Raw genomic sequence first — 20,286 nt, 5'->3', positions numbered from 1 at the left:
CAGGCTGACGAAGTAGCTCCCACCCTAAACGTCTGGCCTCCGTGGCAGAGGGAGAGTTCTGGAGGGCTCACAGCAGCATTTAAATCTTCCATCCTGGGGATGACCCACCACTTGTGCTCACAGTTTACTGGCCAGTGCTCGTCAGACAGCCTCACCCCACCCCAGGGAAGCCAGGCAGTCCTGCTCCGTGCCTGGAAGGGGTGATGGCGGGTGGGATCCAGGGTTGGCTGTCAGTGGGCTCTGAGGAGCCCTGGAATGTGGGCTCCAGCTTGTGAGCACCCCCACACCTAGTGCTTGTGGACACAGGGTAGCCCTTGGCTCAGGGGCCTGGACATCCAGGGGCAGCTGTGGCGTCAGGCGTAGTTGGATCTAGGAGCTGGGCTGAGGGCAGTGGGGTCCTGTGTCTGTCTCCCTGCTTTTCTCTGTGGATAGGAAACGGGGCCCATCCTCCACGCTGTGAATACCAGCGGTACTCAATTAGGATTTGGGGGCTGCAAGGGACAGAAAACCTGACCCAGACAGCCTCAACCCCAAAAAGTACTTCATTGACTCAGCTGAAAAGGTCTGCAGGCCTTGGTTTTCATTCATTTGCTTAACAATTGAGCATCTACTCTGCGCCAGGCACTGAAGTATGTGCTGGGGATCCCTTTTGTTATGTGAACAAAATCGTGTAGATATCCCTGTCTCCCTAGAATTTACCATCTAATGGTGCGGAGGGGATGCGCGGGGACGATGGGCAGTGATCGAGGAGGTGGAACGTGGGTGTCAGGGACTAGGAGGTGGGGAAGAGAGATGGTAGGGGCCAGGGTGTGGGGGGGCGGCTGCTCACCAGGCACGCAGCTTCTGTTTTTGCCGTTCCCGGTGCCGGGCTTCCACCACCAAGGTCACTACGTGGTCCAGTGCGGCTGCGGGGTTCCAGGTGGGAAGGAGAGAGGGGTGCAGACAGGAGGTGCGCCAGCTCCTGCCACCCGTTTAGAGAGCCTCTCCCAAGTCCCACACGGCAGCCTGTGTTTACGGCTCACGGGCCAGAGCTGACTGTCGTAGCTGCAGGGAGGCTGGGAGGCGAGTCGCGGCCAGGTGTCTGTCCCTCACAGGAGAGGGAACACACTCTAGTGGGTCAGCACTGAGGCTGCAGGCTTAGCCCGGGCTCAAATCCTTGCTGTGTGGCCTTGGGCGAGACCGTCCCCCTCTCCAAGCCTCAGTGGCCTCATCTGTAAAATGGAGCTGACGGTGACCAGTTTCGGGGTTGCCTGCCAGCCCCTGGGCCCCCAGGGGGTGGGGGTTGGTGAGCACCCCGCCCACTCGCTGCCCCCCTTTTCAGTACTCGTTGTGCAATGAGCCGCTCATCGAGCTGTCCAACCCCGGTGCCAGCGGCTCCCTGTTCTACGTCACCAGCGACGATGAGTTCATCATCAAGACGGTGATGCACAAGGAGGCCGAGTTCCTGCAGAAGCTGCTGCCCGGCTACTACATGGTGGGAGTGCCGTGCCCCTGCAGCCCCAGCGCCCCCGACCTCACGCCCTCCTCCTCCCTCTGCCCAAGGAGCCGTGGGCACTAGTCCCCCCACTCCGGCACTACCCCCCTGAGCACTGGCACCTCCCTCCCCCCCTCACACCCCGGCACCACCCACCCTGGGCACCATCCCCTCCAGGCAGGCCTCGACATGCCGTCCTGGGTCACTGAGCCTCACCCGCAGGACCCCCTCACATGGCGAGCAGGAACAGCCATCTGGGCCCTGTTGGCCATCCCCCCAGCCCACTGCCCTGAGTCATGGGTCCTAGAAATCATGGCTTCGCGCCTCGTGTCTCAACAGCCGGTGACTCAGAGAGGCGCTGGGGAGGTGGGCCTGGCTGCCAGCTGGCATTTGGGCCGCTGGGCGGGGGTGGGAGCAGGAGCCTCAGACTTGCTGGCCCGCAGTAGCGGGGGTCCTGATACACACACAAATGGGGGTGGGGGCAGAGGCCCTGGGCAGCTCTGCACAGGTCGTGACCCATCTCTCCCTGTGGGGTGCACCACCCACCCCAGCCGTGTATGATCTTGGGTGAGACCCCCAGCTCCCCTAGCTCAGGGGGTCAGCAAACTTCTTCCGTAAAGAGCCAGATAGTAAACATTTTCAGCTTTGTGAGTGACAGCCTCTGTCTCCACGGCTCAGCTCTGCTGTTGCAGCGAGAAAGCTGCCACAGACAAGGCGAGAACAAGTAGCCGTGGCCGAGTGCCAGTAAAACCTTTTCTGGACACTGATGTGAGCATTTTACGTAATTTTCACATGTCACAAGACACTGTTTTTCTTTTAGTTTTTTAACAATGTAAAACCATTCTTAGCTCCCGGCTGTACAAAGACAAGTGGCCTGGATTTGGCCCTCGGGCCAGAGTTTGCTGACCCCTGCCCTGGATATGCCTGGAGGCCATGCCCGCCATCCCCGCAGTTTGGGCTGGGGAGGTGGGACACCTGGGTCTGACCTGGTGGGAAGCCAGGCCCAGACACCTCAGGAGCATCCCCTGGGGCCCTTTATGGAAAGGCTGTCTCTCGCTGGGCCTGGCTCTGTAGAAACAGATCCTCCTGGCTCTTCCAGGTGGGGTGATGGGGAACTCACCTGGCTGGCTGTACAGTCAGGGTGCTGGGGGCGCGGAGAGAGGGACGAGCCTGGGAGAGGTGGTCAGGGAGGGCTTCCTGAGGAGGTGGCCTCTGGCCTGAGATCTGTGGGGCAGACAGGGTGCCGCGCAGGGTGCGGGCACAGCTCCCGGCGTCATCTCCACTGACCCTCTCCCCGCCAGAACCTCAACCAGAACCCACGGACGCTGCTGCCCAAGTTCTACGGGCTGTACTGTGTGCAGTCGGGCGGGAAGAACATCCGCGTGGTGGTGATGAACAACGTGCTGCCGCGCGTGGTCAAGATGCACCTCAAGTTCGACCTCAAGGGCTCCACGTACAAGCGGCGGGCCAGCAAGAAGGAGAAGGAAAAGAGCATCCCCACCTACAAAGACCTGGACTTCATCCAGGACATGCCTGAGGGGCTCATGCTCGACGCCGACACCTTCTCTGCGCTCGTCAAGACGCTGCAGCGCGACTGCCTGGTGAGGAGGGGCCGGGCCGGGGCCGTGATTACGGGGCCTCCGTCTCTGAGCCCCAGTTTTCCCACCTGTAAAGCGGGGACTCAGTGTGAGCCTGAGATACGCGTTCCCTCCCTGCCCCAGCCCCACCTCAGGCTGCGTTTCTGCTGCCGAAACAAAGCCCCAGGAGCAGCCTGGTGTTTTCAGGGAGGGCCCTCACCTTAGAGTGTGCCTCAGATCAGGCTCGGGCGGGCTCCGAGCTGCCCTCCTCCACGGGCAGGTGCTTCTTAGGAAACAAGAACGCCCGCCAGGCTCTTTGCAGGCCTTGCAACTGCAGTCCACCCGCGCCCCCCTCGGCCTCAGAGGCGAGGATACGGAGGCCTGGCGGGGCTCAGGCCAGGCCTGGGTCCTCCAGGGTCCTCTCTGCACCCCGGCTTCCAGACCCCTTTGGAAGCTCGACACAGACTCCCCAGAAAACCACCAGACACCTCAGGGCCCCATGGCTTCCAAGAGCCCACCCCCCAGGGCCCGGGTGTCCATGTCCTGGGCTGCACCTCGGGGCCTGCAGCAGGAGTGATGGCCAGTGAACCAGGCTCCTGAGCCAGGGCCGGGGTGGCCTGGCCTCGAGTCAGAAGCTGCGCCCCAGGCCCACCGCCGGGGTCCCCAGTGGGATGAGGACGGGACCTCCCACCGGGCTGTGGGGACTGAGTGGGCACAGACCCAGATGGGGGCGGGGTGGGGGTTGGGGGGCAGCTGGCACCTCCCCCTGACCCCCGGCCCCGCAGGTGCTGGAGAGCTTCAAGATCATGGACTACAGCCTGCTTCTGGGCGTGCACAACATCGACCAGCAGCAGCGTGAGCGGCAGGCCGAGGGCGCCCGGAGCACCGCTGACGAGAAGCGGCCGCTGGGCCAGAAGGCGCTCTACTCCACGGCCATGGAGTCCATCCAGGGCGGGGCTGCGCGCGGGGAGGCCATCGAGACGGACGACACGTAGGTGGCGGGGCTCGGGGGCTTCCCGCTCTCGTCTCTACCCCGGCCCCCTTGCCAGGCGAGAAACGGGTGGGGGGCATTGTGAGGAAGGCGCGAGGGATATGACCGAGTCCAGGGTCTGGCCTGTTCCTGGTCTGTCAAGTGCACAGCAGCGCCCACCCGTCCCCCAGCCCCCCGCGCCCCGAGGGGTGGACGGCGGACACACAGCTGCGGCCAGGTGTTCTGACCAGGGCATCCAGATCAGGCACTCAGTAGGCGGAGGTTGTTGGCCATGCCTGTGGGAAGGACAGATCCCCTTCCCTCCCGCTGGACCCCAGGGTGGGTTAAAGCGCCACCGTAGGCAGCAAAGCTGGAAAGGTGTTGAAAGACAGCCCCGGAGAAGGCTGTGGATGAGGGACCCTCTCATAGCAAGATACCAAACCCGGGACCCACCGGGGGCAGGGCTGAGAACGGTCCTTCCCTGGCGATGCCACGCGGCAGTGAGGAGTGACCGGGTCCAGAGAGGAGTGCATCCCCCAACCCCACCCACTTGGCCAACCTGGTCCTGCCCTGGGGGCTTGGGCGCAGTCGCAGACATACTCACGGGGTATCCCTGCCGCCCACCCCGTGCGTCTCACCTTCAGGGTCGGGTCACTTTCTCTGGGGCATCCTGGGCACTGTGGTGGGTGAAGCAGCATCCCTCCCTCCAGTCGTGACAACCACACATGTCCCCAGACAGCATCACTGTCTCCTGGGGACAGAGTCGCCCCAGATGGATACCGCTGCTGTGGACAGGTGTCACAATTGTCCCCTCATCACCAGGCACTGACCATGCTGGAAACCGGCGGCACCCTCCACTTCCGGACCCTGTTCAGTCCTTGGGGGGTAGGGGGCCCTGGAGGAGGAGGGTGGCATCCCCTTGTCTTCAGTTGGGAAAAGGAGGCTCAGAGGTGGGGGTAGCTGTCAGGGTGCAACAGCCAGCTGGGGGACGGGCCGAGGCTTGACCCCGGCCTGGCCACCACACTGGGCCGCCAGCTGAAGGGCCCTGGCTGGGCTGAGGCTGGGGGGACACGAGCTGGCCCGGAGCTCAGCCGTCTGGCGTTCGTAGGGTTGGTGCCAGGCCAGGCGAGATGGCAGGGCGTGCAAGTGAGCTTGGGTGTGGAGTGTGGCTGGTAGAGCCTCTGGGGCCCTAATGACTGCAAGACAGCTGCTGCATTGTACAACCTCACTAAGTGCGCCGGGCAGGCTCGGCCTGGGGCTGCATGAGGCCATTAACTCCCCAGGTTGCACCTGGAAGCCTGGTCCTGCCCGGGAGCCTGCGTGTGCACGTGCAGGCATGTGTGCGTGTGCCTGCACGTGTGTGCAAGTTCCACATGTGCACGTGTGGGTGTGCGCACATCTGGGTCTCATGGCCGGGACCCTTCTGCACCCTGTGGCCTCCAGCTTTGACTCGGTGAGCTGGCCGGGAGAGCTGCTCGACCCCTCACCAGGGTGGGGTTCCCAGGTGCCTGGATCCCCTCTGAGGGTCCAGCCAGGCTGCCACCTACAGGGAGCGTGTGGATCCTCAAGCCCCAGGCCCCGTCAGTCCTGCCTGCATCTCCCTCCATCTCTGTCCCCGCAAGTCCCAGACCAGGCCCAGGGCCCCAGGCTCGGGGCTCCAGGCCACCTCCAGCCTGTGCCCCTGACAGGCTGGCCTGCCCCTGGGCCAGCTCTGCAGGTGCTGATACTCTCGACCCCTTTCCCCAGGATGGGCGGGATCCCCGCTGTGAACGGCCGCGGGGAGCGGCTTCTGCTACACATTGGTATCATCGACATCCTGCAGTCCTACAGGTGGGTGCCCGCCCCCCGTCCTGTGGTCCTCCAGGTGGGAGCCTGCGCCCCCTCCAGCCTGCGGTCCTACGGGTGGGTGCCTGCCCCCGCCCTGTCTCCCCACTCCCCAGTGAGAGCCCAGTCAGGGCCCGGTCAGGGCCAGTGCAGGGCTGGGTGGTGGGCGAAGTGTCACCAGCTGACTGACTGTGGGCCCTGCCGTGTGCCAAGTGCTGGGCTGAACAGAGCAAGACGGAAACACCCTGTGGCTGGGAAGCGCAACATCTCTGGAAGGTTCCTACACTTCCAGAAATAAATGCTCACAGCCGGTGCCATGTGCTGTGTGGTCTTGAGTGTGGACACGAGCGTGATATAGCCGAAGGAACAGACGCCCTTGGGTGATGGGCAGCTCCGTTACCCGTGCCTTGTGCTTTGCACGCTTACAGCAGTGAGCATCTCTTGTTAGTTTTTTATCGAAGGAGTTACACACACGCATCACACACAGTCCAGGCATGACAGGCAGGTTGTGGCCCTGGCGGTCCCCCTTTCCCGTCCACACCCCACCCCATGCCGGGAACTCCATTTGGCGTTGGGTGACTTCTCTGCCTGCTGGTCACCTCTTGCCCATCAGACTGCTGACGTTTGCAGCCTGTTTCCTCTCCTGAGGGCTGACCCCATCCCCTGCAGGCGTCTCCCTCCCGTTTGGAGCAGGAGCAGGCAGCTTTCCGAGTAGCAAGCCAGGGTTTCTGCAGAGGCCCTGGGTGGGGCGAGGGGAGCTCACCCTGGGGCGGAGGTGTGTGCCAAAGGAGGGGCTCCTTCCCCCTGCAGCCTAGAGGTGTCCAGGAAGGCTGCCTGGAGGAGGCAACATTCTCCCCAGCCCCGGTGTTGGGCGGGGCCTAGCCAGGGGTCACGGCGCAGGGCACTCACTCCAGCAGCGAGGGGCTGGGCTCAGCCTGCCCCGTGGGAGAGAAGAAGGGTGGGCTCTGTCCCCCACGGGGGGCTACGTACCACGGCCTTTCCACTGCCGCCCCCAGAGAATGTGGTGGGAGCAGCCAGCAGGTGGGGGGGGCGGTCAAGGGGGCAGGAAAGGGGAGGTGGCCTCTGGCTGATGCAACAGGTGGCCTCGTTCCTCTAGACCAGGGCTCCTCTACCCCCTTGATGCCAGGAACACTCCCACCCGTGCCAACCACAAACGTCCCTAGACGTCACCAGTGTCCTCTGGGACGGGCTTGCCCAGAAGAGAACCCCTGGACCTGAAGGTTTGGCTGACGTTCTGGGCGTTTTCTTCTCTGCAGGTTCATCAAGAAGCTGGAACACACCTGGAAGGCTCTCGTCCACGATGGGGTGAGCATCGTTTGTTCATTCATTCCGTTCATCCGTCCACAAACGCACTGACCGTCTCCCTGGGCCAGGCACAGGTGCTAAAGAGCTGAGAGATGTGTCCTCCTTTCTGGAGCCACAGTCATGGGCCAAGGGGTCAGGGCCGGGATGAGGAAGCAAGGCAGCTGCAGGATCCTCAGCGAGGGGTCCGAGCCACCCTTGAGGGGTACAGGAAGGCTTCCTGGAGTGGGTCGGGGGGCCCCAAGCTGAGTGGGAAGGATTCCCAAGGACAGGCTGATCCAGAAAGTCAGGGGCCGGCCAGGCAGAGAGCATTCTGGAAACGTGTGTTGTGGAGGGCATCTTGAGCCCCAGCTGCACCCCGGGGGCAATACTGCACAACTCTGACCCCTGTTGCCCCATGGGGGTGGGGCCTGCTTAGATGGACCGGCTCAGTTACTTGAGAAAAGCTTGAAATTCATGTTTTCCTGTGAGCGCAGCCAACCCGTGAACACTTGCAATGAATTACTTCAGAATGTAAAAGACTGTGAGGACCAACAGTTGGGGCTAAACAGAGCCTGCCTGTGGGCCCGAGGCCGCACGCACACCCCTGGTCCAGCTGTGGACCCTCAGGCAGAGGCCTCTCCTCCCATGGGCCCCCCTGCCCCCTGCAGGCCAGTTCTCACTCAAGTGCTAAGGGCTGTGTGTGTGCCTGCAGTCTGTAAAATCCAGGGTCCTAACGAGCCCGCCCACCACTCAGAGAGGGTTTGGAGGGTCTGGGGGAGCTTCCGGAATAAGCGCTGAGAAGGTCCAGGTTGCAGCTGGGCGGCCGCAACCCCCGTCAGAGGATTTGGGTCTACTCCCCAGGAGCCTCAAATGTCGATGGAAGTAACCATCCAGGTGTGAGCATCCTGGGGCCAGTAGGATGGCCCTCAGTGTTGGGGGCCAGGTTCTTCCTGTGTGTTGCTGCACACTCCCAGGCGTTGTCCTAGGCCCCGGGCCCCAGCCGGAGGGAGGGACCCCCTTCCTCTCAGGGCGGAGAGACTCTTCTGTTAGCTCTGCTCACCTCAGCTCACCCGCTCCATCGGCCAGAACGTGGTCACGTGGTCATGTGGCCACGCCTCCGCGCAGGCAAGGATAGAGTGCAGCGTTCATTGTGGGAGGCCACGTGTCCAGGGGGAGGACACCGGGTGGTGTCTGGGGACATCTGTGGTGGTCACACTGGGGGGCTCCTGGCATCGAGTGGGTGGGGACCGGGGATGCTGCTCCACACCCCACAGTGCGCAGGACAGCCCCCAGAGAACAACCGGCCTGCTGTCAGCAGTGCTGGGGAGACTGTGCCATCGCAGGCGAGGAGACTGGATCCCAGGGACAGCAAGGGTGTCTGTCTAGGGGCCCAGCCCATATCACACCCCTACCGTGTGCTGGGCTCCCTGCCTCACGGACGTCTCGTCCTTACATCCAGGCGAGTCCGGCAGCCTCCGGTCTCCCCCGTGGCACAGATGAGGAGCAGTGCCTGGCCAGGGCCACCCCCACCTGAGTGCAGGACGCCGGGCCTGCCTGCCCCGAGGACACCAGCCTCCCTCAGTTGCAGGGACAGGCCTGCAACCCAGCTTGCGGAGCAGGCTCGGGCCGGGCTCTCCCCGACCCTTGCTTTAGAGATTCTTTCCGGTTTCTTGATTTTGATAGTTACCTGTTTACCTCTTTGAAACATGGTTCAAAAAGTTAAAATTACAGATGCGGTTATTAGGAAACCGCCTCCCTGCTTCCCTGTCCCTACCTGCTCCTTGGGTCCCCTCCCCACAGAGGCTACGTCCCGCCCCCGCCATGGGAGCCCCCGTGGGGCCACAGCGCTCACCCCTGCCTGCCCTCGGGCCCCTGCTTCCCTTCCCAGGACACCATCTCTGTCCACCGACCCAGCTTCTACGCCGAGCGCTTCTTCAAGTTCATGAGCAGCACAGTCTTCCGGAAGAACTCCTGTGAGTGCCCAGGCCCTCTGGGTGGGGGCGAGGAGGGAGGAGGGCGGAAGGTCTAGGGCAGGGTAAGCCTGGAGCGCTGGTCCTGTGTTCGGCCAGCCTTGGGCCTCAGGCGGGGACTTGGTCCAGGGAACAGGGCAGCTGGGGTGGCCCCTGCAGGATACGGCACAGGGCCTGGCTCCCGCCCAGTCCCAGTCCTCATCCTTCCCGCGCAACCTCGAGCAAGGGACGCCCCCTCCGCACCTCAGTTTCCCCATCTGTACAGAGCCAGGAGGGGGAGGTGTGTTCACGCACGCGATCAGTGGGGGAGCACCGTTGCCAAGGAAACGGGACCTTGCCACACGGAAGCGGCCGGTCATCAGCCAAACTGGGCATCGTCGGGGCGGGCACAGGGCAAGCGTGGTGGCCCCGGCCCACGGTGGCCTCTGGAAGCCCCATGTCCGTGCTGGGCCTCCGGAGTCACAGACCCTGGTGCACCCCAGGCCGGACCCCACATGGGGCCTGAAGGGGTCTTTCTCCCTACGTGTCTGTCATCGGCCCCCGCAACCCCTCACCCACTGCCAAAAGGCAGGGTGCTTGTTCACTCTGGTCGCTCCACGTCCCCAGCGTCCAGCCCGGGGCCTGGCACACAGTAGGTGCTCAGTAAGTGTCTGTGGGCGTGGGGATGGTCTTGGTATGCGCCTTACTGTCCAGGCCTTGCGCTCCACGCAGGCAGCGGGAAGGGGCAGGCCCAGTGTCTGGCTCTCAGCTGGGGGGCTGCTTTCCCTGCCTGGGCCAGACGTGTGCGGTCCGCGAGCCAGCGCCAGTCACCTGCAGCTGGCTCTCGGCACAGCTCCACATTCTGTGACATCTAGTTGTACGCTGATGTTGACTGTGGAGGGAATGTTTACACCATGGAAGTCGGCAAATACCACAAACCCAGCATCTGTCCCCAGAGAGCCGGTTGTTAACCTTTACCAGCACATCTCTTCCTGGAACCTTCTCAGGGCACTGTTCCCGCTGTGGTCCAGGGAGTGCCGGCCTCCAGGGACTGGATGGCTGTGCCTAAGGCAAACCAAGCACCTACTGTATGCGGGAGTTCAGCTGGCCATGCTGGGGGCAGAGGTCACAGGGCCCGCTGGGAGAGGGTGGTGACAGGTCCTGACAGGGCGCAGAGGGCGTCTCGGGGTTTACCCGCCTCCCCTGACCCTGATGTTGCAGACGAGGACTTGGGGGCCCCGAGAGCTGAGCTGCGTTCCCCAGGCTGTGCAGCCTACATGGGAGCCAGACCCTTGGTGCCGAGCCCCACTGTCCCAGGCCCTTGACTTCCATGTCAGCGGCCGGGCCGTGGCCGGGTGGGCTGGGACACGGGGTGAGGCCCCAAAGTGCTTGGTAAACGTTGGCAGCTGCTGGTCTGCTGCTGTTTCTGGGGGCCAGGGTGGGAGTGCTGGGTCCCTCGGGGCTCGTCCCATTTCTCTTGACGGGCAGGACAGGTACCTGGGGCTCCCGGCACCTCCCGAGGCAAGCCGGGTGGAAAGCAGGGCAGGCTTTCTCCACCAAGAGTGAAGAGCACTGGGGGACAAGCTGGAGGCAGGGCGGGGGGGGGGGCAACCAGGCTTTTGTACAACAGAGGCACCGGGGGCTGCAGGGCCCGGCCTCGGTGCTGCCACCCAAGCACCAGCAGCCCTCCCTCTGCAGCCCTCAAGTCCTCGCCGTCCAAGAAGGGCCGCGGTGCCTTGCTGGCCGTCAAGCCCCTGGGGCCCACCGCCGCCTTCTCGGCCAGCCAGATCCCCAGCGAGCGGGAGGATGCGCAGTACGACCTGCGGGGGGCCCGCAGCTACCCCACGCTGGAGGACGAAGGTGAGCAGGCAGGCCGGGAGATAAGGGGGCCCCTGGGGCAAGGCGTCGTCCCTGGGGGGCTGAGAAGGGAGGGGCTCAGGGAGCAACAGCAGCAGTCCAATAGGAGGAAGGGGCCCCTGCAGCTGGGCCCAGCCTGGATGGGAAGTGGGGTGACTGTAACCCAGCTGGGAAGTGGGGAGCAGCTGGGACGGGGCCCCCGGAAGAGCCACAGCGAAGGTCGAGCATAGAATTTGGCTCCCTGCCCATCCCCCCCCCCAACCCACGCGCCAGAGATGACAGGCTTCCTTCACATCAGAGGTGCACAGAGACCTGGAGGGATGAAATGCTTGATGGGGTTGGGCCTGATGTTCTGGAAGGTCCCTCCTGTCCCCTGGGTCAGAGATTCCAGGCAGGAGGGGCTGGTGGAAGATCATCAAGGAAGGGAGAACCTGCCTGTGCAAGAGGCCCTGGGGTGGGACCTGGCCTAGCCTGTTGTGTGGGAGGCACAGCGATGAGCCTGTGTGTCTGGAGCAGAGGGGGAGGGGGGAGAGGGCAGGTGAGGCCTGTGGAGCAGGACCCCCTGGGGGCCGAAGGGAGGGGTTCGGATTTTAGTTTGAGAGCAGTGGGAAGCTACTGGAAGGCCTTAGGCCAGGGGGAAACTGGAGCACATCTGCCCGCTTAAAGCTGGCAGGGATGACAGTGTGGGGTGGCAGGTGGGAGTGGGGGGCATGGGTGGTGGAGGGTGAGCCGAGTTGTAGGTGGAGCCCAGAGGCCTCCCAGGCCCCCGCAAGTGCCCACCCGCTCCTCGCCACAGGCCGGCCAGACCTCCTGCCCTGCACACCGCCTTCTTTTGAGGAGGCCACCACCGCCTCCATCGCCACGACCCTGTCCTCCACGTCCCTCTCCATCCCGGAGCGGTCCCCCTCGGAGACATCAGAGCAGCCGCGGTACAGGTGAGCAGACCAGCTGTGTCCCTCCGCGGGGGGCTGTGCGTGGGCGGGGCCTCGCCCCACTTCTCCCACCTGCTTGTGGTCTCTCTGCAGGCGGCGCACGCAGTCCTCCGGACAGGATGGCCGGTGAGCTGAGACCCCAGCCCTCTCCCTCTCCCCCGCCCGCCTGCCCCAGTCCCTCCTCCGCTTTCCCCATCCAGAGCCCTTCGTCTCTGACCACTCCTTTCTGGGCACAGATTCAAGTCAGGCTCTAGAACCGCATAGAATATCTCAGGTCATTTTGTGTTTGTCTCCCACCTGGGTGCCCAGAGGACCCTGCTCCCACACCTGCCTGTTGGTTCTTCTTTCTCTTTTTATTAATATTTTTATTCTAAGAGATACAAAAAGGAAAATAGTTAAGATGTTTCCCCCTGCCCCATGCCTGCTCCCCTCTCTGGGAGCAACCCCCCGGACGGATTTTTTGTCTCTTTCCGGAGATCTTTGTGAATATACAAGCAGATACACATTTGGGCTTGTCTCTCCTCGCATTTTGACCAGCGTGCACTCTGGGCGGCACACTGCCCCTTACTCTGTCACCTACCAGCAGAAGGTCACCTGTCTGAGCAGGTGGAGCATGTGCTGGTTGCCATCCCTCTAATGGGCCATGGACACTTGGGTTGTTCCCAGCTGTTTGATCTTGTAACAGGACTGCAGTGAAGAGGGCATTTCTTTAATTAGTTTTTTTGGGATAATTCCTGCCAGTTGAAAAAAAAGTCATGGTACAAAACATGTTTGGTGCAAAGTGCATCCCCCTCTGTCCAGCTACCTGCTTTGATGTCAGCCACCATTTTGCTCCCTGGTGTTGCCACCCAGAGATTCTGCATGCCTGGATGCTGGAATGTTCTCACCCACCTACACCACGGGCCTCAGCCTGGAACCCCAGAACTACCTCACCCCCTAGTCCAGGCCCCAGGCAGGTGCCTAGCTGCCCCCAGGGGGTGGGCAGGATCCAGGCCACCATTCACTCATTATGCCTCTGCTGGTGCCTGAGTCACAGGATAGCCCCAGGTGGACTCTTGCAGCCCTCAGGCAGTCATGACAGCCAGAGGGACCAGGTGCGAGCTGGGCTGGCTCAGGGCCCTGGTCTGATGGTGCGCGGAGACAGCACCTCGTGGAGGCTTCCAGCTTGTTACCGGGACTGGAAATTGGCACCGGCCTGGAGCTCAGCTGGTGCTCCTGGTTGGGGGGCTGGTGAGGAGGGAAACTGAGGCGCGGCTTCCCATTGCCTCCAGGACCCAGGAGGAGGTGCATGCGGAGGAGGACCTGCAGCAGATCACGGTGCAGGTGGAGCCCGCATGCAGCGTGGAAATCGTGGTCCCCAAAGAGGAGGATGCGGGGTGAGTGGCCCCCGAGTCCCTGTGGTCCCGTTACCTGGTTCCTGCTTTCCAGTTCTTCTCTGGCCCCATTGGTCGAGCGTGGTCACGTGGCCAGCTGGCCGCGGGGCAGGCTGGGAAAAGTAGTCCGCAAGCTGGGGGAGGGAATGGGGCTTCCGGGGCGTGGGGCATGGGGAGGGGGAAGGGGGCGCGTGATGCCGGGAGCAGTGGGGGTCTTGCACTCGGGGAAGGGTCGCCTCCTCCAGGGCTCAGAGCGGCGCTGTCATCTGAGGTCACTTTCCCTCCCACCCATCCTCTCTTCGCCCTCTTAGCTTTGAAGGGCCTTGCAAGACAGCAACTTACAAGCTTTTCAAAGAACCAGTTCGGGAGTTAGTTACCTTTTCCCCTGTTGTGTTTTGTTTTTATCTCATTTACTGTAACTCACCAGTAATGACTTCTTTCTAGCTGCTTCTGGTTTGTTTTCTCACTTGTTTCTTTTTTCCAGTGCTTAAATTCCTTTTTTTCTTTAATAATGAGGTCCTTAAGGCTATGTAGTTTCCTCTGAGTACTGCTTTTGCTGTGTCCCATGGGTTTTGACGTGAAGCAGTTCTTTTATACTGACTCACATGTGCATGGTTAGTGATTTTTTTCTTATTTTCTCTTTGAATTAAGGTAGTGGCTTTCAACCACTTGAGGGCGATTTTGCCCTCAGGGGAGAGTGGGCAGTGTCTGGGAACATCTTTGGTGGTCACGACCGGGGGGTGCTCTTGGCATCATGGTGGGAGCCAGGGACGCTGCTCCACACCCCATAGCGCCCAGGATGGCCCCCAGCAGAGAATGACCTGCCCGATGTCAGCAGTGCTGAGGGGGAGACCCTGGACTAAGGCTTTTTAGGGGTGTCTCTCAAGTGTTTAAGATTTTTTGTTTACCTTTTTGGTACTTACTTCTAACTTTATTAGGTTTAGAGCTGAAGAAAATGGCCTAAAAAAGTCTACGCTTTGGGGAATTCCCCGGTGGTTAAGACTCTGCGCTTCCACTGTAGGGGGCAGGGGTTCGATCCCTGGTCGGGGAACTGAGATCCCGCATGCCACTCAACGCAGCCAAAAAATCTACGCTATTTTTTTGGGGGGGGGGTGCTGGGTTGGGTCTTCGTTGCTGAGCGCAGGCTTTCTCTAGTTGCGGGGAGTGGAGGCTACTTTTCGTTGTGGTGCGCGGGCTTCTTATTGCGGTGGCTTCTCTTTGTTGTGGAGCAAGGGCTCCAGGTGTGCAGGCTTCAGTAGTTGTGGCAGGTGGGCTCAGTAGTTGTGGCTCTCGGGTTGTAGAGAGCAGGCTCAGTAGTTGTGGCGCTTGGGCTTAGTTGCTTCACGGCATGTGGGATCTTCCTGGACTAGGGCTCGAACCCGTGTCCCCTGCATTGGCAGGCAGATTCTTCACCACTACACCACCAGGGAAGTCCCCAAAATTCACTTTTTAAGTGTCCGTGGACACTTGGGAGAAAAGTGTCTTCTCTGTGAAAGGATGGAAAGTTCTTTACAAGCCTTTTCTGTCCAGTGTCTTGATCGGTGTCATCGGTTCCTTTATGTCCTTACTTGCCTCTTGTCTGTTTGGGCTGTTTAATTATATAATTGCCTTATCCAGTTCTTCTTGCATTTCCCATAATTTTTGCTTTATATACTTTTTAGAATTTCTGTTCTATTTCTAGAGACTTTACTTAGCACTCCCAGCACACATTCCCAGGTGCACTTTGCTATTATTTCACACACACGCACCAGTTCCTGCCACTGTCAACTTTTTTGCCATTAACTGAGGTGTCACGGTGGGAAATGTCATTCAGTCTTTGCCCCACGAAACAAGTTGCCCTCAAACGTGACTGAAGAACCAGTTCTGCACGGTTACAGGTGCTCCTTCTTCTCAGAACTCGTCATTTCATCCAGGAGGTGAAATTTAGTCACCAGTCACACGGCCGCCAGCCGAGGCCTCGGGCATGTTCCTCACCTTCACTCTGAGCTTCAGTTTCCTCATCTGTAACACAGGACAGCAGCAGCATCCCCCCTTCCCGAGTGGAAGTTCGGTGGGTTCATTCACGCAAGGCCCTCAGACAGGCCTGGCACCTAGTAAGTGCTCAGAAAAGAAGAGCAAGAGGTTCTGGTCCCTCGGGGGTAGGTGCCATGTGTCCCCACTTTATAGACGAGGAAACTGAGGCTCCGAGAAAGAACGTGGTCCTCATGGCTGCCCAGCAAGTGAGTGGTGAGGCAGGGATCTGCCCATGGGCGTGAACCTGAGCAAATAGAGGGAAAAGGGCCTGCCTGCTCGGGGGTGGGCACATCGTTCCCTGGGCCACAGCCGTGCTTGGGGGTGTTTTGTTTGTTTTGTGTGGGAACTAGAACATGTCAGACAGGATGCATCCCTGCAGTAGGACTCCCTGCATCGTGGTCTCTGTGATGAAGGATGGTGCGGAGCAGGGAGGGTCCTGGGGCGTGGGCTGGAGAAGGCGCGGGCAGTCCAGAGCGCCCCCAGCCAGGACTCCCGTGTCTTCCCCGTGTCCCCAGGGAGGGGTCGTCCCCGGCCTGTGCCTCTGCCGCCTCTGCCGCCGTCGAAGTGGAAACCGCCAGCCAGGCCTCCGAGCCCGCCAGCCAGGCCTCAGACGAGGAGGACGCGCCCGCCACAGACATCTACTTTGTAAGTCCTCCCGGGATCCCTCCCGTCGCCAGACCCTCCACCACCTGTGCTCACACGTGCACACACACGCACGTGCCTGTACGAACCCACGTGTGCTTACACCCACATGCGTTCACACACGCGCACACTGCTCCCTCACAGGCTCGTGCTGACACATCGCACATTCAAGGCGCCTGTGCACACCTGCACGTGCACTCCCACTCAGGCACACAGGCACACGTGTGTGCTCACCTTTCAACACTCAGGGCCACGTGCCCGGCCAGCATGCTCACGCTCAGGTGTTGGGGAGCACCCCCATCCCTCACCATCCAGCCCAGGTCCTCCTGCCCAGGCCTCATAACCACATCTGGCCACGAGCCAAGGCCCTGTCTTCAGCGTTGCCCCGGGAAACATCTGGAGTCCTCGTGCTCGGCCCCGCTGGCCTGAGGGGAGGCCCAGGCCCTGGGTCCCAGGGCAGCCCGGGCTGGCCGTGGTGGGCTGGCATGATGCGCACCTTCTCTCTCTGGGTGGTGGGTGCGGAGGGTGGGCTCTGTGCTCAGGGAGGCCAGGGCCCCGCCGAGAGGGGCAGGTGGGCTCCACACTGCCGACTTCACAGGATGAGGACGCACAGCTGCTCCTGGACGAGGTGGCGTCCGTCAGAGTAGGAAGGGGCCCTGCCCCAGGGACCCGGGACCTCTCTCCAGAGCTGGGGGTCTCCTTCCCCACACACCTCCCATGGGCGGGTAGGGAGCTGAACCAGGAGCCTGGGTGAAGTGGGTGCCCGGGGGCCAGGGAGCCCCCGACAGTGGGTCCTGGAGCCATCTCCCTTGGGTGGCCCTGCTCAGGGATCACATGGTCCCAGTTACAACAGAGAGGGCCAGACACACGCCCAGCCGCCCATCCTCTTCCCGGACATTCATTCTCACCTCTGACCCCCGACCCTGCCCCAGGAAAGTGAGCCAGGGCCTGCCCCCCGCCCGGCGCTGGGCCTTGGGGCCTGTTGGGGTGAGCTTGGCCCTCCCGCTGGCATCGCTGCTTTGTAACTAACACCGACCTCCCTGCTTTCGGTCCCCGAGCCAGTGCTGCCGGGGCATGGCCCTGCCTGGCCTGGAGGGTACCAAGTGCACCCTGTGTGTCCCCCCACCTGCCGTCAGCTCCCGCCAGGGCTGGTTGCTTCCCGCTCTCTGGATCTGTGTGGGAGGTGGCCCCTGGGGCCATGTCCTGTCGTGTGCGTCAGAGTCCTGAAACCCCCGAGTGGGCAGCTGGGCCCCACGCAGCAGAGAAGGAAGCCGTTGGGACCCCCGCCCGCACCTCCTGCTTGGCCATCGGCTCACCTGCCCCTCCCGGTGCCCTCCCTGCCTGACCGCCTGCCAGATCCCTGTGGCCTCATCCTGTCACTTCATCCTGTCCTCTGTTTGCTTCCTCCCCCGCCCACCCGGCCCGCCCAGTTCACCGATGGGAGGTACTGGATTTACTCTCCCCGGCATCGCCGACTGCGGGCCGTGACGCTGAGCTCCTCAGGGACTGTAAGTGACCATGGCAGGCCTCCAGGGAGCCCAGCCCCGCCCCGCGCCATGGGCAGCAGGGAGCCACAGGTCCTGGCTGTTCCTCTTCCTCTGAGAAGGGACTTGGGGAAAATGTCACTGTGGCTGAGGTCGGCCGCGCTGGCCCGTGTGGGGCTCTGTGCTGCAGGCATCCCATGGGGACGTTGCTTGCTCCCCTCCGAGGTGGGCATCACTGGGCCTGCGGGCACACGTCTGGGGCTCCGGAGGCCTGCCTGGCTGTGGCAGGGTCTGCATCTGACCACCATCCCCTGGCCGCCCTTGCCCTTTGTCCCAACCCTCCCGGGTCAGGGACGTGCCGGGTGCACTGCTCCAACTTGTTCAGACCTCGCTGCTGACGGCTCCCACGGGGTGTCTGTCCCCTGCAGGGGGTGGCGTCATGAGTCACCAGAGGGACTGCAAAGCCAAGCTCTTAATTGCAGGAGAAAGGAGCTGGTGTCTCCATACCCATTTCACAGATGGAGACACCGAGTCCCTGGCTCTCCAGGGAGCCCATGAGAGTGCAGGGTAGACACAGTCTGGATCCCAAGCTTCAGGCACCTGTGTGTCTAATAAACGCTTATCCACCCAGCGTGCCTGGGATGCTGTGGGGATATTGTGTAGCGGTGGCATCGTTAGTGCTTGTTATTGTCACTGTGAGCAATAGATGGGGGTCCAGAGAGGCCAAGTAACCTCCCAGAGGCACACAGCGCTCAAACGGGCAGGACAAGGCAAAGGCCTAAAGCGAGACTTTGTGTTCTCAAGATGAGGCCCCTCGGAGACCACACTCCAGCCCCGTCAGCAGCCCCTCTGAGCGTCACTAGGTGTCGGGCGCTGCCGGGCGAGCCTGAAAAAGGGAGACTGCTTCCACAGCCCTCCCGCCACACTCGGTCCAGCCGGGGACGCCACTCCCCAGAGATGGTCCCAGAGTCGGGACACGTGGCCCGCAAGGGCCATGGGGTGGGGCGCTGTGGCAGAAGCTGCCTGGAGGGGGGTTGACCCGGACTTTGAGAAATGCGTGGGGAGTGGGGAGGCGGAAGAGGAAGGGCGGTCTTGGCTGGAGCACCGAAGAGGCAGGAGCCTGGAGGCCGACGGGAGGAGAGGGAGCGGCAAGAGGAAGGCCGGACCCCGAGGCCCGCCGTGCGGGGCAGGTGTGCCCTTGGCCCAACTTCCGTGGGTCACCCAGGGCTGGCTCCTCACGGGGTTCCCTGCAGGACCCCTGTGTCGTCCCCACTCTGAGCCCAGCAGGGCAGCCACCCCAGTGTCAGCACCTGCTGTGGCCCCAGACAGGCCCGGCCCCACCCCCCGGGCTCCCAGGTGAGCAGGGGGCCAGGCGGGTTATTGCTTTGTGACCCCCTGAAGGAATGAGCGGGGCCCGAGCTGGGGTCTTGCTCTGCTGCCCCAGACACTTTGTGCGAACCCCTCCGTAGGTGGCACGGTTCTCGTGGGTGCGCGGCCTGGGCCCACACGGGTACCGGGACGGCCTGTGAGCTGCGGGGATGGTGGGGTGGAGAGGCGGCCAGCGGGCCCCGAGGGCAGCAGGGCAGAGGCTGGTTGCTGGTGGTGCCCCAACCCCGCCGAGGAGGGGTGAGTCTTGGGGTGCCATGGTGGGCTTAGGGGCCGTGGGATGCCCAGGGGGATGCGGCCAGGACAGGTGTGTGCTCTGGCGTTGGGGGGGGGGGGGGCGGGTGGAGGTCACAGGCTGTCGGGGGCGTTGAAGGAAGAGAGAGGAGAAGGCGGCCGGGGGAGCCCCAAGAATGTTCTGGTGGTGAGAGCAGACCTGGGAGGGACGAGGGGGCCGGAGGAATGTATGTCCTCCCCGCAGTGGGACCCGGACCGGGACCCCTCCCCAGACGCAGCTGGAGGAAGACCAGCCTGCGGCCCCTCGGCGGCCAGTCCCCGCTCTGCCTGTCCCCAGGCCGGGACTTGGGCTCTGGTGCGCCCCCTCCCCAGGAAGTTGAGCCCGGGCTCTTGGAGCCGGGCAGGGAAGCCTCTGCTGCTTGCTCTCTGGGTGGCGCCTGCCTGGGTCTCTCCTGAGCAAACCTGTGTGTGCCAGTGCTGAAAGGCTTCCCGGGTCAGGAAATGGGCTCCCCCCGAGTCCCCACCACTCAGAACCCCCAGCAGAGGGTCTCCAGGGCGCTGCCGGGCTAGGCCGGAGGTCAGGGTGCCATGGGGGGCGGTAGACAGCAGAGCAAACCAATCCCCGCCCGCCCTCCCCGCCTCCCGCTGTGCCGGTCCTGCCTTGACTCTGCTCACTGCTTCCTGCTGCCCCCGCACCGCGCACTGGCCACTCAGCCCCAGAGGCCCAGCCCCCGGCCCCGCTGAGCCCGAGGGCCATCTGGGTTGGGGCAGGTCACCATCAGGGAGAGGGCAGCGGGGGCTGAGCCGCCCACCCGTGCTGCCTTGGGGGCCCCCTCTTTTATTTCTGTTTCTTCCTTCCTTCCTGTCGCCTCTGTCGCACCTCCTCGCACCCTGCTCTTCTTCTGCACCCTTCCCGCACATGCCGCCCGCCTGCCCTCCAGCCCACCGATGAGAGGAGCTGGGTGTACTCCCCGCTTCACTATAGCACGCAGGCCCACCCCGCCTCCGACGGCGAGAGCGACACAGTAAGTGCGCCACGGCTGGCCAGCCGGGCCCACTGGGGGCTCAGGCCTGTGGCCTTGGCCAAGGAGGGCCTGAGAGCCTGGCCTCCAGGCACCCCGGGACTGACAGGGAAACTGAGGCCCAGGGCGGGAGGGGCAGCCGGGCTTTACCGTGCGGGGGCCTGTGTCCAGCCCTCATGGCTCCTGGGGTCCCTGGCCCTCGGCATCAGCTGTGGGGCCCGACCCGGCCAGGGGAGGCCCGGCG

The 20,286-nt window shown here is 62.8% G+C and overlaps 1 protein-coding gene across 4 annotated transcripts in view; it reads left to right on the top strand.

Moving 5' to 3' along the window:
• The window catches only part of PIP5K1C (phosphatidylinositol-4-phosphate 5-kinase type 1 gamma), a 59,424-nt gene that overhangs the window by 36,227 nt on the left and 2,911 nt on the right, over window positions 1-20,286 (top strand). The window contains exons 6-17 of one of the 4 annotated variants that reach the window (XM_060094634.1): window positions 1,322-1,474; window positions 2,776-3,075; window positions 3,837-4,042; window positions 5,768-5,851; window positions 7,123-7,171; window positions 9,039-9,123; window positions 10,798-10,959; window positions 11,753-11,891; window positions 11,982-12,014; window positions 13,160-13,264; window positions 15,790-15,919; window positions 19,962-20,045. In XM_060094634.1, coding sequence (XP_059950617.1) covers window positions 1,322-1,474; window positions 2,776-3,075; window positions 3,837-4,042; window positions 5,768-5,851; window positions 7,123-7,171; window positions 9,039-9,123; window positions 10,798-10,959; window positions 11,753-11,891; window positions 11,982-12,014; window positions 13,160-13,264; window positions 15,790-15,919; window positions 19,962-20,045 — 1,530 coding nt within the window. Of the gene's footprint in view, window positions 1-1,321; window positions 1,475-2,775; window positions 3,076-3,836; window positions 4,043-5,767; window positions 5,852-7,122; window positions 7,172-9,038; window positions 9,124-10,797; window positions 10,960-11,752; window positions 11,892-11,981; window positions 12,015-13,159; window positions 13,265-15,789; window positions 15,920-17,346; window positions 17,425-19,961; window positions 20,046-20,286 lie in introns of all 4 variants that reach the window. The other 3 variants (XM_060094635.1, XM_060094636.1, XM_060094637.1) reach the window with 3 other exon arrangements.

The sequence above is a fragment of the Mesoplodon densirostris genome, chromosome 3 (assembly GCF_025265405.1).
Source record: "Mesoplodon densirostris isolate mMesDen1 chromosome 3, mMesDen1 primary haplotype, whole genome shotgun sequence".
Lineage (NCBI taxonomy): Eukaryota > Metazoa > Chordata > Mammalia > Artiodactyla > Ziphiidae > Mesoplodon > Mesoplodon densirostris.
The sequence above is the reverse complement of the archived record's forward strand: the minus strand, read 5'-3'. Positions and strand labels throughout refer to the sequence as shown.